We start from the raw sequence: 13,699 nt of genomic DNA on the forward strand, positions 1-13,699 counted from the left end.
CTTTGCATGGTATAGTGTTTTAAAGGTTAAGATCAGAGCACATTGGATAACAGGAGTTTTTTAAGTAAGTACATTAAAAAGTTAATTACACAAAGTCAAAGTGATTAAGCCTCCATTTCCTGTTATTTTGAAAGTTTGATGTAGATGGTTGCTCCCATCTCCCAAGTGTAGTACTGGCCCTAAAATCAGTTTGACTGGAGTTGCTTTCCGATAGAAGACAGCCTGGATACAAGTGAGTGGTTCGGTATACATAAAAGAACAATTTGAAAAAAAAAAAATAGTTTTTTTTTATTGTTTTAGATTTTGTTTTGGGGTGTTTCAGCACAGCACTGAAGAGTTAGATACAGGACATGGGAGTTTAAAAAAATAATAATTAAAAAAAAAAAAAACGATTTGATGGAGTTCTTTTCACTCCAAGCACATTTCAATACACCTTAATAGAAGTCAAGGTTGGGTTTTGTTTATTTTTGTTCTTTTCGTTGTCGTCTGTGAGAAAGAGCGTCTACGCGGCCTGCGAATCGCTGTCATCAGAGTTCTCTTTGAGGAGCTGGTGGTCCTGCAGCACGGCCAGCGTGGTGTCAGCCTGCACCTCCTCCTCGTCCGACTGCACGATGGGTGAGTCGCTCCCCTCCTGGCTGGCCGAGTCCGTGCAGGTGGATGAGAGTGAGGAGAGCTTGTGTCGCAGCTCCGCCTGGCTGGGAACCTGCAGTGTGATCTCAGTGGGATACGAATCCATCTCTGGCCCTGGACCAAGGGTAAGCAAAATGGCGCTCAGGTAATGGGCATTTGCAATACTGAGGGTGTCATTCAATTCAATTCCTATCGGTCAACCCTTTACATGGCATATGAATATGTCACTTGACACACACGTCTATTCATACCCTTGCTAAAATGTAACAGTTAATGCAGGTGTAAATTGGAGGCAACTGTACACAGACAGTGTGATCTAGTGGTTGCAGTGTCATACCCAGCATCGGTGAAGCCACGCTGTTATCTTCTCCCCCTGAGTTTAAGAAGACGTCCAGAGCCTCTTGGTCAGACATATCCATTAAGTCCATCTGCTCCAGCATATCGACATTCACCTCCATCGACGACATGCTCCCTATTGGCTCTGTTGGCAACAGCAGAATGACAACATGGCAATTAGGACTGCTCACTGTGTACGTGCGCTTCAGCAGCAAAGGGTGTGAATCCAGGAAGAGGACCTCGTACTATTCAGAGTATGGAAGATCTGCACTCTTTACACGATTGATTTGGCCCGTGTGGATTGGGATGGGCTATCTCGTAATCTTTAAATGTGTTAGAAATGATCAAGGAAAGTGACCAGCTAGTTACTATTTTCAGCCAAGACAGACTGCTGTTGAATCGTATAGAATCTCATCTGCACACAAAGTTTGCTTATACAGCAAATTTGTAGTCAAAAGGTATTCACCGCCACACCAATAAAACAATAAGCAAATAACCAAAGATCTGTGCACACATCCCATTAGGCATCTGCTTGCAATATCTGTCAGGGCAGTCGCAGTACACCAGGTCTTGGCCTCTCACCTCCAGAGAGTTTAATTATGTGATGCGAGTTAAACCTGAGCTCAAGTCTGTGTTCAATGTCATGTGAGTTGATTTACTTTTGCTCCTGGAAACATCTCCTTACAATCCTAACAATCCTAGTCATTCATACATATTTATATAGTCTTTATGTACCATGCAAAATAGTTTCTCATACACACTGTAAAGCCCTTCAAAGAAATTAAGCAAAAAATAACAGTAACGTACAACAGCATTCTCTGGGTTGTTAGTGTACAATCAAATTAGTGCAAAAGTAATCAGTATTTTCCAAGATTTAACCTAGATGTCTTAAACTATCTATTCTGGACTGCGAGCTGCAAAAAGTCAACATTTGTTAAAGTTATCTTGTACAATGCACAGCTCAGTTGAGACAGCTCACTATTTTATAAGCAGTCAGGGACCCTCATTAAGCCAATGTCACAACTGATGTGGGAATCAATTACAGAGGATAGCGTTTCAGAACAGCTCTGCTTTCTTGCACATAGTTCAGGACCGTGACTCATAGCAATCTGTACATTTGGATTTTTTTAATGGAATCTTTTTTGATACACTGCTACCATACCTCAAGTATTGTGAAAGCAGGGCAGCACAGTGAAGCGCAATAAAGAGAGAAATGAACTGTCAATTTAACACGTCCAAAGACAGCTCAGGCATCGTTCACCCACACCCCGCACCCCCCACCCCCCTGATCAATAAGACACAGTAACAACACACAGGGCACATCAAACATGAACCTCTCACAGCCTTTTGAGTGTCTCATGTGCGTCAATTGTTCAAACAAAAACCAAACAGGATGATAGCGAACAATTCACCACAAGATAAACACCGGTCGTGTTGAACTGTGAGACATCCGATGTTGTTTCCAAACAGAATATTCAACGATCGAATGTGATTTTGATAGCATTGCATGCATTTGTAGTTGAGCAGTGTTTATGCAGTCCTTCTAGACTCCAGTGATATTCATGTCAATATTCATGAGCTGAATAGACAGAATGGGCACAGCGCGCCAATCATTCCCATTGAACGTCTGGGAGAGGCTAAACAAAACCGCTTCAGGCGACTTGGCTCGAGAGTGATGGAAGACTGCTTCCAGTTCTGCAGCACACCAGGGACTATGGCCATCCCCAATGATAATGCCTCCTGCTCCCCTTTAGGGAAATGGCATTACAAGAGTCACCTTTAACCCAATAACCTAATGGGGAAATCCAGAAAAATGGTGTAGATTTTCCAATAAAAATATATACATGATTATGAAACTTAAATTAAAAGATGTCTCATTAAGGTTATTCCATTGGGATTTTTTTTGTTCTATTTAAATCAAAAACAAACAAACATTAATCTGAAATCTATGCAATGTACGCCAAATTCTCAATCAAGTCCCACATTAGTCCAATAAGAGAACCCCACCCAGACAAGTCAATCTGAATCATTGGTATTCGTTTACAAACCACCACACTGAAAGAAAGTCAGACAAACTGCACTCGGCAAATCAATACATGAACAACAAAAGACGCTTTCACATCAGGACGGACTTTCGGCTATGAAGCAGATGAGTTTTTATTGTTTTTTTTTGGTTTCTTTCTTTTTAAATAATCCAATTATCTTGAATCTTTGAAAATGATTTGTACATACAGCAGGAGAGTAGATCATTAAGGATACTACAGTGTATTTGCTATACTGTAGATCATTAATGACACTACAGTTAATTTCCTACTTACCTGTTCATGGTTTCTGCTTGTTAGACCCACAGTCAATTCCCCTATTGACCCTGGGTGGAGTTGGCTGTCCTTAAAGGTTATTTTTATTTCATGCACAGAGGGGAGATGTACAGGGTCAAAACAAAGTGCAACATTACTAACCATACATCCTACATACTGCTGTATTACAACATGGAGCAAGGGCGGGGACAGACATGGAGGGGAGGTTTTGATTCTTGTGATTAGCATTAGGTAGAGTTGAGAGGTTGTGTCCAGACATCACCAAATGGCCTTTTTGGGCAAGGAGAAGTGTTTCTGGTTCATCAGACGCATTCAGCGCAATGCTGCATGATTACCTCGGATTCTTCACAGTATCTGTTTAGATAATCTATTCAAAAGGCTACACTCTAAAGAATTACCCATGCTCTGCAATCGACCAAAGAAAATCGTCCTTTTAACCCTTTATGACCTAAGAGACACAAGTAACCAGGAAGAGTGTTCAGGGTCATTCTCTTAAAACATGAGTCCCTGCCAACAGTCGTCTTCCCAAATGTAATCGCATGATGGGCTAAAATCCTGTAGTACTAAAGGGGATGCATGCTTCCACCGACATTGTGCAGATGAACAGCAAACAACATATTTATTTAATCTGCTGGGTCTATGTGCTACCTTCTTCTTTTCATATTAAATGCATGAATGTGCCGTTTTACCCATAATGCATTTAAAAATCATGATATTTGCAGTTAGTGATCGTTTACAATAAACTAGTTTTTAGACATATTATTATTTTCGTTTTAAAATACTGTAATCATCACAATACGGGATTACTGATTAATTTGAAGGTAATAGCCAGTGAGAAGTGAAGTGGAACTGATACAAATTATCTCTGGACTTTGACATTACCAGTGAACTACAGAAAGTCTGACTTCCTAAATACTGCTGTAAACACAATCTTAATCTCATCACAATTTCTGTCACCAGACCAGTAACAGCAAAAGCAAGACCGCTGAACTGTAACTGAAAGATACAGTAGTAGTGCAATAGTTCTGCACCGTAATACAGATACGAACAATCTGTAGAAAGTAAATTAAAGATCGAAATAACAGACTGTGTGCACGCCTCATAACCTCAATGCAAAGGAAACTGGTGATTTAGCTGTTACTGCTTCAGACAGACTGGGGAATATTAAAAGCATGTAAAATAAACGGGCTAGCCCTAAGCACTTCGAATGCAGAGATATATGTACAAATATAGTACCAAAAATAAACTGCACAAATTTGTGTATCTACAATCTTTTACACTGTTGTATCTGTTTTTTGCCTATTGCATGGCTTATCCTTATGAGACTTGCCTGTTGTATGATATACCCTTATGAGACTCACTGAAAGTTGCAAAATTGAAAAATCATAAATTGTAGAACAAAAGGTTAAGACCGCAACTCAAAGGTTCTCACATTGTCTTTTAACTGCCATTTTACAATTACGTTATTATTATTATTAATAATAAATAATAATAATAATTATTATTATTTTACTGGTGAATTTGATGTTTTATTTATATGTTTTAAGGACTTGAGCATTTGCTGAATTTCTGATTTTATTTTAGCCCTTGAGAAACAGAATTGCTCATGACTCGTCTATGGGCAGAAATCACAGCCATTGGAGTGACTATCTAAAGCAGATGTGTGTGTTCAGAGTCTCCAGCTCACCTCTCCTCTCTGCAATCTGTAGGTAGCCAGTGGATAAATACTGCTCCATGTCTTGCTGAAAGGCCTCTTCGAAGAATTTCTGCCGCTCCTTCAGCTTCATCTGCTGAGCATGCTCCATGTCTAACACCTTCTGGGCATGCTCTGAATCCAGGTCCGCTGCAATACAACACACAGGGGAACATTCAGTGCGATACGCAGGATCAACATAGAGAAGAATTAACCACTGGATACCAGCTAAGCATGGTCTGCTAATGGGCTTAAAAGCGCAAGGTTGAGTGTAGTAACACAGTAGTAGTAGTAGTAGTAGTAAGACAAACAGGACCATGCATTTAAACCGGGCTTACAAATGGCCTTACTGTCTCTTGCAATGGGAAATGTATCAAAAGGCAGGAAGCCTTCACTCACTCTGTACTAAGCTATATTCACTAGAACAGATATATGTTAGTAATTCAGTGATGGACACCACAGAATACACCCTGTCATTAGATTAGCAAGGTCCAATGGGAGCTTAGCCAACATCAATTTATAAGAAAGGATTATGCCAGTGCTTTATTCTAAGCAGTGAGCGGGCTGACCAACCCACACACTGCTACAGCTAAAACTGATGAGCATCTTATATGCATTAAACATGATACAGGAATGAGATGAAGAGAATGTCTCCATTTGAATGAATTCCACTGCAAACCTGGTATAAAAGAAATGTAGTGCTCTTATTTATTGACCGATGAGCTGTGTGACTGATCGACAGCTCTCATCTGTTTCGACAGAGTGACAAGAGTGAGGGGAGCTGAGCTGTAGTCCGCTGCCAGCAGTGCTGTGTTGAGCAGGGTACAGCTGCTCCGTGGCCTCGCTTTCCTCATCTCTGCCCCGAGGTGCTTTTGAATTAGCAAGTGTGTGTGGTGATGGCAAAGGAGAAAGTTGACACTAGCCACCCTTCCACAAGAAAATCATTTGAAACTCTTCTCCATTTGGAAATAATGGGAGGCTCATCTTTCACCCAAAGCTGTGTGACCGTCTCCCAGCATCCCAAACAACTATTCCCCACTGCACTGTGCGGGAGCCAGGATCTATACTAAGTGCTTTCTGCCATCTCCTGAAAACTCCTTTTTAACAGAATTTAAAAATCATACCAGCCCTGTAAAATGAGGCCTATTAGTAGAGGAATAAAGATTTATATTTGGTCTTTAGTTAATCTGTGTGATAAGGTGTAATTCTGAAATAACTTGCCAGAGCAGTCAAGTGACAGCATTAGCCAGAACCCCGCACTTGGCTCCATTACTCTGAATTAATGTCACAGTCTGTCGCATTTAGTGTAGTTGCAATGCAGGAAACATTACAAATGACAGGGCCTGTGTATTTATAATAAAATGATTGCTTGCCCTCTTAAACTAATATGCTTTACTGTTCTAAAGGAATATAAATGTACATCTGTGTCGCAAAAAAATTCATGTTATGTCATGTAAAAATACATGCTAACAATGTGTGTCAGAGATTCAGAATAGATAAGCATTTTTAAGTCTAGACGCATCTTTTAAAGCTTTTTCATGAACTCCATTTTAACTAATTAGGCTACACGTTTTAGCTACTGTATTGCTATACTCTTATGTATGTATATTAAAGTTGTTATTTAGTTGTACTTATTTAGGTTTGTTTTAAATTTGATTGTACAGTGCTTTGAGTTCCTTGAAAAGTGCTTTATAAATAAAATGTATTTTATTCATGCCAATATTGGCAGGATTAAGGCACGGATTCAGCGGTAATATACACTAAATAATACACAATTCTGCTGAAGTTAAGCCAAGGTTGTGGACTGCTTCTATCACATAGCACACATACTACAGACTAAATGTTTGGGATGAAAAAAAAAGAAGATGTATAGCTTTTTCACCAGTGTCTATCATGTATTTTTAAAGGAGTTGGGTATCTGATCAGGCACATAACATATACTAGTAATCCAGAGACAAAGAAAAAGAGACCCAACAATTCTGCACCCTACAGTCTATATATAAATAGTAATGCATTATTGAACATCTTTGGATTCTTAAATATCAACACATCGCTTTTAGGAATCAGTCTCTGAGGAGTAGACTTAGTGCATCTGTTGCCATTAATATTCTAAAATAAGGTAAAGTTTGGAAGCAGCATGTAATAATCTGATTTCCCAGTACATACTTTACTAATTAGTTGGGTATTCATGGCAAAACAAAATTAGGAATGAGTCACTTTAAGATGCAGTTGTACTGAAAATGCAATTAATGAAAGATCATATTTAAAATGTCCATACCCTTGCATTACAAGAAAGGCTATAATATTTGTTATTTTACTCACTGAAATGCCCTCTGATAGTTTATCGTTCTGATGTATCAAGGTACATCAAAAATGAAAGGCTTGTGGCAGCATTAAGATTTTATGAGACCTGACACTGGGCCAAACACTGGTTTACAGTCTTTAAAATGATGTTACTGCAGTACTGTTTTCCTGTTCATTCTGCTCTCTCCATTCTGTCTTTCAAAAAGACTAACAGATTCAGCAAAAGTGCCTGGGGAGGGATAGTTTGCCTATGTGCTTGGCCACACACTTAAATTCATTTTGATTTCTTGCTAGCTGAAGACAGATTTCATCAAAGCCAATGCTCCTTCTAAGAAGATGTCTTGTTCTTTATTTTACATGGGTTACAGGGATAAATGAATCCTGGAGATCTTTATAGTAAATAAATACATACATACATAAATGATTCAGAAACATATGAAGAGATAATTCAATTCGCTTAACAGGATTTGCTTCATCTGCATGTCTAAAGGGTAACTGAATCACATAATGGTAGATACTGAATGCAGTTAACATTTGTGAATGCAATTTGCTCTGCAATTTTTAGAAATACCAATTAGGAATATATTATTCTATGTTTAAAAATTAATGCAAAACAAAACATTACTATAGCCATTAAAATCAGATATGTATGCATGTATATATCTGTTTCTGTGTAGTTTTATCTGAAAACAGAAGGAAATCAACAATTAATTTTCAAGTAAATCCTACATTAAACCCTATTCTAGATTATAACCGTATGTTTTAAAAATGAGAAACTGGATTGTACAGTGAATATTTTGTTAAGAAGCAAGATAAATTATCTGATGCTTGAGATTATTAGGACCGCTACATCATCTGCATCTTATTGAAATTGGCACAAGTCAGGAATAATAATTATACACGCACACTCTAATATAAAACTGACACCCCCACAGCTCATAATGGATGTAAACAGAAACTGTGTATAACAGTACAAAAAGTTGTACATCTTTAGGAATGGGGAGGAGATTTATTAACTAACAGAACAATATTCCTACTGAGACCCCCTGGTCTCATACTATTATTCTCTCGTATCGAATGTCTGGGAGAGAGAAATAATCTTCCTGTGGATGAAGAGCCAGGGGCAGACTTTGACTGCTATATTAGGTTTGGGACCTGAGGGAAGCTTTTTTTTTGTGTGTTCATTTTAGAATTAGTTAAAGGTTTCTAGGGTCCTAAGGGAGGCTGACACTGGCTTTCATCATAGCGGACGGCTACACAGCGCATCTCTTGTTGTCCTCGCAGATAAATATGCCAGAACGGATTTGATCTTCTCTTCCTCCAAGCCCAGCTAGTCACAGTATATACAACAGGAAAGCAGACACGTGTCCACAGTATAGAGGAAGCAGTCTCCAGAGCAGTGTTTAACACGTCCCATGGGCTTCCATTACCTACATGCAGAGTGTCTCCTCAATGCATTTGCATAGACCCGAATCAGTAGACAACAGTTAGGTACAACAGCATCGATATAACAGACGGCACACTATAAAGAGCTGAGGTAAGAACAGATATCTATGGTAATTGTCAAGATATCAGAAATGTGAAAGTATTCCCCAATCGGAATAAAATCATGCATTGCTGGAATCTGTAACGCTTCCCTGCACTTTGAAATTAATAAAATGAAAGCACACGTGTCCCTGGTATAGACACTGACACCTATTTACATCAGCTGTGTCCCCTGGCACTCCAGTGAACAAGTGAAGTGAAGTGTGTCACTCTCTTTAGCAATGCAATGATCATTTTATAACCAAAAAATATATTTTAAAACAACAATACAGAAAGGATCACCTCCTTGTAGCTATACAATATATATTGTTAATGGTGCAGAGGTGTCCAAGTGCTCATTAACACATCTGCACTCAATTGAAAATGTTCAAAGAAAACTTTCTCTGCAGGAAACTGCAAAATATACACTGTCCGTTTGTCAAAGTGTAGATTTGAAACCGCTTGTGATAAAAGGCTAGGTTTGCTTCGAGAGGAAATAATATATGTAAATTAAATACATGTAAAGATGTAACACTCATTTGCAGCTTGATCTTTTACTACTGAGAGTTTTCAAGGGGAAACATTATTTTATTCCTTCTTATCTTGAAGCATTCGATTGCTCTTATCTCTAACTTGATGTGTCCTGTGCAGACAAAGTATAAAATGTGTTGAGCGATGTCATTTACACTGTACTAGAAGTACTAATCACTTGTCATTTTGAGAATAAAGTAAAGCAATTCAAGCAAGATGGTTTTGGTTAAATCAGTGATTAACATTTCAATCAAGCTGTTTGTCTAGTGTTCCAAAAATAAAGAAGAAAATATGAAAAATGTGTTGACATGCATGGTAACATCCAGTGGCTGACCACTGTGGTTAGAAAAATTAGAAATGTTACTGTATTTTTGTTTTATTTCTGATAGGCATCATATTTAAATTTTGGGCATTACTGCTCTAAAGGGCAGCCAACTGCAAAGAAAATAAAAGTTTAAAAATAGACAGCTCACTGCTTAATTTTAAAAGAAGATTCGCAGTCTCATGCATTTTTAAATTTCCTTATTAACTTGACTGGTGTGACAGAACATTGGTTACTGTACAAAATTAAATTATTGTATACTAAACTAAGCAATTTATATAAGCATTTAAACCCTTTAAAGAAACAAATATTCGATTCATGCGAGTTTAGCATGGCACCTGAAACATGGTAAAGCATAACTAGGACAGTACAATGTTGGAAAAAACCATGTGCCATGCTGTAAAAGAAAACACAGCTAACCAGTTAAAGATGTAACACCTACTGTATTGCATTAATAAGACCATAAAACATCTTTACTGCTCTGAACTGCAGGTTGTTAAATAAATATGGACAATCTAAGCAATTAGATGAATCCAATCAATTAAGACAATGTAGTCACAGAATATTAGACAATTTAAGTGAGCTAAGTAGACACCACTATACACAAACACATACATATGCAGAAGGTAACATGCAGTCTTGCTAGTGAACTGCACTTCAAAAACCACAGACTGCAACTTTGCTGCAACTCTGAATTAACTAATGGTTACTTCTTAAGAAGAGCACTTACCTTTTCTGCCCGTCAAAGTGGGGCTGTGCCAGGGGTCTGCCCTTGCTCTAAGTGAGCCTGTGCTGTGACCTGTACACCTCCCAGTTTATCAGATGCAGGAAGAGCACATTTGCCTGTGCTACAGGAAGTGTCTTTGTTTCTCATGGTAGGTCTGCCGTGTGTGTGTGTGTGTTTGTGGGGGGGGGGGGGGGAAGACACACCACACAGCTGCACTACGCATTTACATCTGCATATCCTGCCTCTGGCATGGCCTCTGCCTTTTCACGGATTAACAAATTAACCATTACAATGAGGAGACTACATCACAATCACTGCATCTGCATTCAACTTGATACTGTAGCATCAGAGCTAAGAACAAGGATCACTGCAATCCCTAACTTTTTTACCTTTATGTGCATCACTTATCTTTCTGATGAAGCAGAGAAAGTGTGGGCACTCAGGGAGCCTGCCTTGAGTACTTTAACTTGTTTCAGTGGTGTTACAACTTATTACAATAACATTACAGGACACTTTTTCAGAGAACTTGGAGCCAAAAGAAATGGTCACATTGAGAAAATCTGACAATGGACTATCACCAGTCATTCTCCAAGATATTGTCTTGATGCAGTTTCTAATAATGCAGTAAATAAATTAATGATGTCTTCAGAGCTACAAAAGGATACTCATACATTACCCAGAATATGCTCATATATATTTTCAAGCAAAAAAGTGTCTTTCTACCTCTCATGATCCACCCTGCAGGCACACTGTCAGAAATTCAGCTTTTACAGAAGTATATTTTTTCTTTTCCTTCAGTTGGTTTAATTCTTGTTTCTTTCTTTTGTCAGAAGCCCCAGGATATCATTGTAATAGATGGATAAGGATTTGTGTTTATGTCTGAGGAACTATATTCACACATGCCACAAGGACAAATGCAAAACACTGCAGTGTATACAGACAATGACTTTCTCCAACCCTTTTGAGGCATTTGTGTAATTTCCATATGGTAATGTTAGTTTAACAAACAAACAAAAAGGGCAAATTATATTTACACTATAGGAACAGATACATTTTTCCATATTCAAAATAGTCTTGCATACATTTTATGAAAAAAGTTCAATGAACACCCCACACCCCCCAAGCGATAAATGCACATTTTCACAATTATTTAAAACAATCTGCCGAATTATTCCAGCTTGATAATGAAATGATAATAAAACACTTTGCTCATACAAAGTGCTTACCTTAGAAACAAGATAATTTCCTACGAACATCATCACACTTGATCATGGAGGAAATGCACTGCCAGCAAAATAAAGATTCAAGTAATCCACTTTTGGTTTCTTTGTAGTGCAGGGGATCAGTGTACTAAGTGAATCAACTTTCATGGTTGTTTGTTTTTGTTATTTTGCCCTGCATTCCTGCTTTGTGGTTAATGTTCAATACAAGTAAAACAATAAATAAACAAACAAAAAATACACTATAAGAAATATGTATGTCACACCCTAACCTACCACTTCCCCTCCTGTGCTGGATATAAATAAAAAATGCAACATCCTTTAGACTGTCTTCACATTTCCTTTTCTTACACAGTGAGCAGCTTTACCCTGCATGTGTTAAACACAAAAGCACATTTCCACAGGGAAATTCTTTCCGGTGTTCATGTTCACTTCAGGCTACACCAACATATCCAACCCTCCTATATATAAATAAATAAATATTCTGAATATAAATCCAGCAAGTTAGCAACCAAATTGTTGGTGTATATTTTACCTCATCATGACTGAAATCACATCTAAGTTCCTCTGAGAAGTAATTGCTTGTTCATTTTTAAATCATGAATGGTGCAGGTTTTGAAGCATACTGTCTGATTCCTTGAAAAATGTTATTGGTCGTGTGAAATCATGTTTTCAAATCATAAAGCAAACAGAGTGGATTTAAAACACTGAATGATGTTTAAATTACATGGCGAGGCATCCCCCAAAGTGCAGACAAGCCATCCCCGAGGGAGAATTACAGACAGAGGCACTATATAAGAACTTTCTGATCTTTTTGCTGCTTTTTTACCTTACGGTGCCTGGAGGGGAGGCAACCATTAAGCCTGGGCCTGCGGACCCCCAGAGATGTAATTTCTCCTATAACAGTCTGTCATCCTACAGGAGTTTTTTGTTTTTGTCTCCTCCGTCCCTAATGGTTTACTTTTACATTATGTATTAATCACAATCTTACAGTGTTGTTTTAATCTGTAAAGCGCTCTGCGGCAACTCTGCGAAGAGGCGCTACACCAAATAAAAATTGAATGATTGATTATGTAAAGGATAAATGTGACTCCTTGTGATTCATCTATAAGTTGCAGTACAGATACCACAGGAGCAGATAAGGCAGCAGCAGTCTTTAAGATCATGGGGAAAGATAATACAAAAACCTCTTACATTACAGAGCTGATGCATTCAAACTCATATGTGTCCTCTGTATGGTCAAAATAACTTGCAGCTCAAAGTTTTAGTCCAGTGAGCTTCATTTTTAAGAATGTATGCCGTTTCTTTATAAAATATATTTTCTCTGCAAACCATGACTAAAAATACAATTATGACAGCAGGATGGAATGGCTAAGATTGATTCCAATAGCAAGCTCCACAAAAGAAAATCTGTCAATAGTTATTTGTCTAATTTCATACTACTAGTATGTTATTAAAAGCAGAAAATCACATCTTTAGCCTACAATCAGTCCCTAACAAAGTAGAATATCTTATGTTATCATTTGTGCTCTCAGCAGTTTTAAGATACAATCATCTGCTGGAATAGTTTAGCAATAATAGCACCTATTCCACAAACCACTTACAGAATACAACAGTATCACACAGTGGATTTGCATTAGGTTGAAGGAAGAATCCCCTGTTCTCATCAGAATTTTAAAAAATCAGTTGGCAGGTGAATCCTAGTTTTAATTTGGTCACAGCTCAATTTATATTTTACATTTTCATATTGGCCCAAACACTTTAAATGAGATTGATTCTACATATGATGTCTGTTTGGACAATCTTTGAACTCAAGTAATGCAAAGTTATCTTTCAATAACTGCCAAGAGTTGTTTTCTTTTCTTTCCATTCTCCACAATATTAAATACAAATGTTTTCAATATTTCATCTCTACAATATGTTCCACAAGTGAAGGATGGAATATAGATGAAAAAATTACTTATACTCCAGTCACCTAAACTCCTGGAAAATCTTGCCAGTTAATTATTGAGATATTGAACCAGACAGAATAGAGCCCAAACTGATTTTGACCTCACCTATCATGAGAGAATGGCCCTTCATGATTGGCCCTGC

The 13,699-nt window shown here is 37.9% G+C and overlaps 1 protein-coding gene across 2 annotated transcripts in view; it reads right to left on the reverse strand.

Annotated features, from left to right (window-relative positions):
- Positions 1–262: 262 nt before the first annotated feature.
- Positions 263–13,699, reverse strand: part of dtnbp1a (dystrobrevin binding protein 1a) — a 97,353-nt gene continuing 83,916 nt past the window's right edge. For both annotated transcript variants that reach the window (XM_066715876.1, XM_066715877.1), the window contains exons 8-10: positions 4,972–5,127; positions 968–1,111; positions 263–744 (exon numbers count right to left, since the gene is read on the reverse strand). In XM_066715876.1, the coding sequence (XP_066571973.1) occupies positions 503–744; positions 968–1,111; positions 4,972–5,127 (542 nt within the window). In that variant the 3' untranslated portion in view covers positions 263–502. The remainder of the gene's footprint in view (positions 745–967; positions 1,112–4,971; positions 5,128–13,699) is intronic.

The sequence above is a fragment of the Amia ocellicauda genome, chromosome 10 (assembly GCF_036373705.1).
Source record: "Amia ocellicauda isolate fAmiCal2 chromosome 10, fAmiCal2.hap1, whole genome shotgun sequence".
In the NCBI taxonomy this organism is placed as follows: Eukaryota; Metazoa; Chordata; class Actinopteri; order Amiiformes; family Amiidae; genus Amia; species Amia ocellicauda.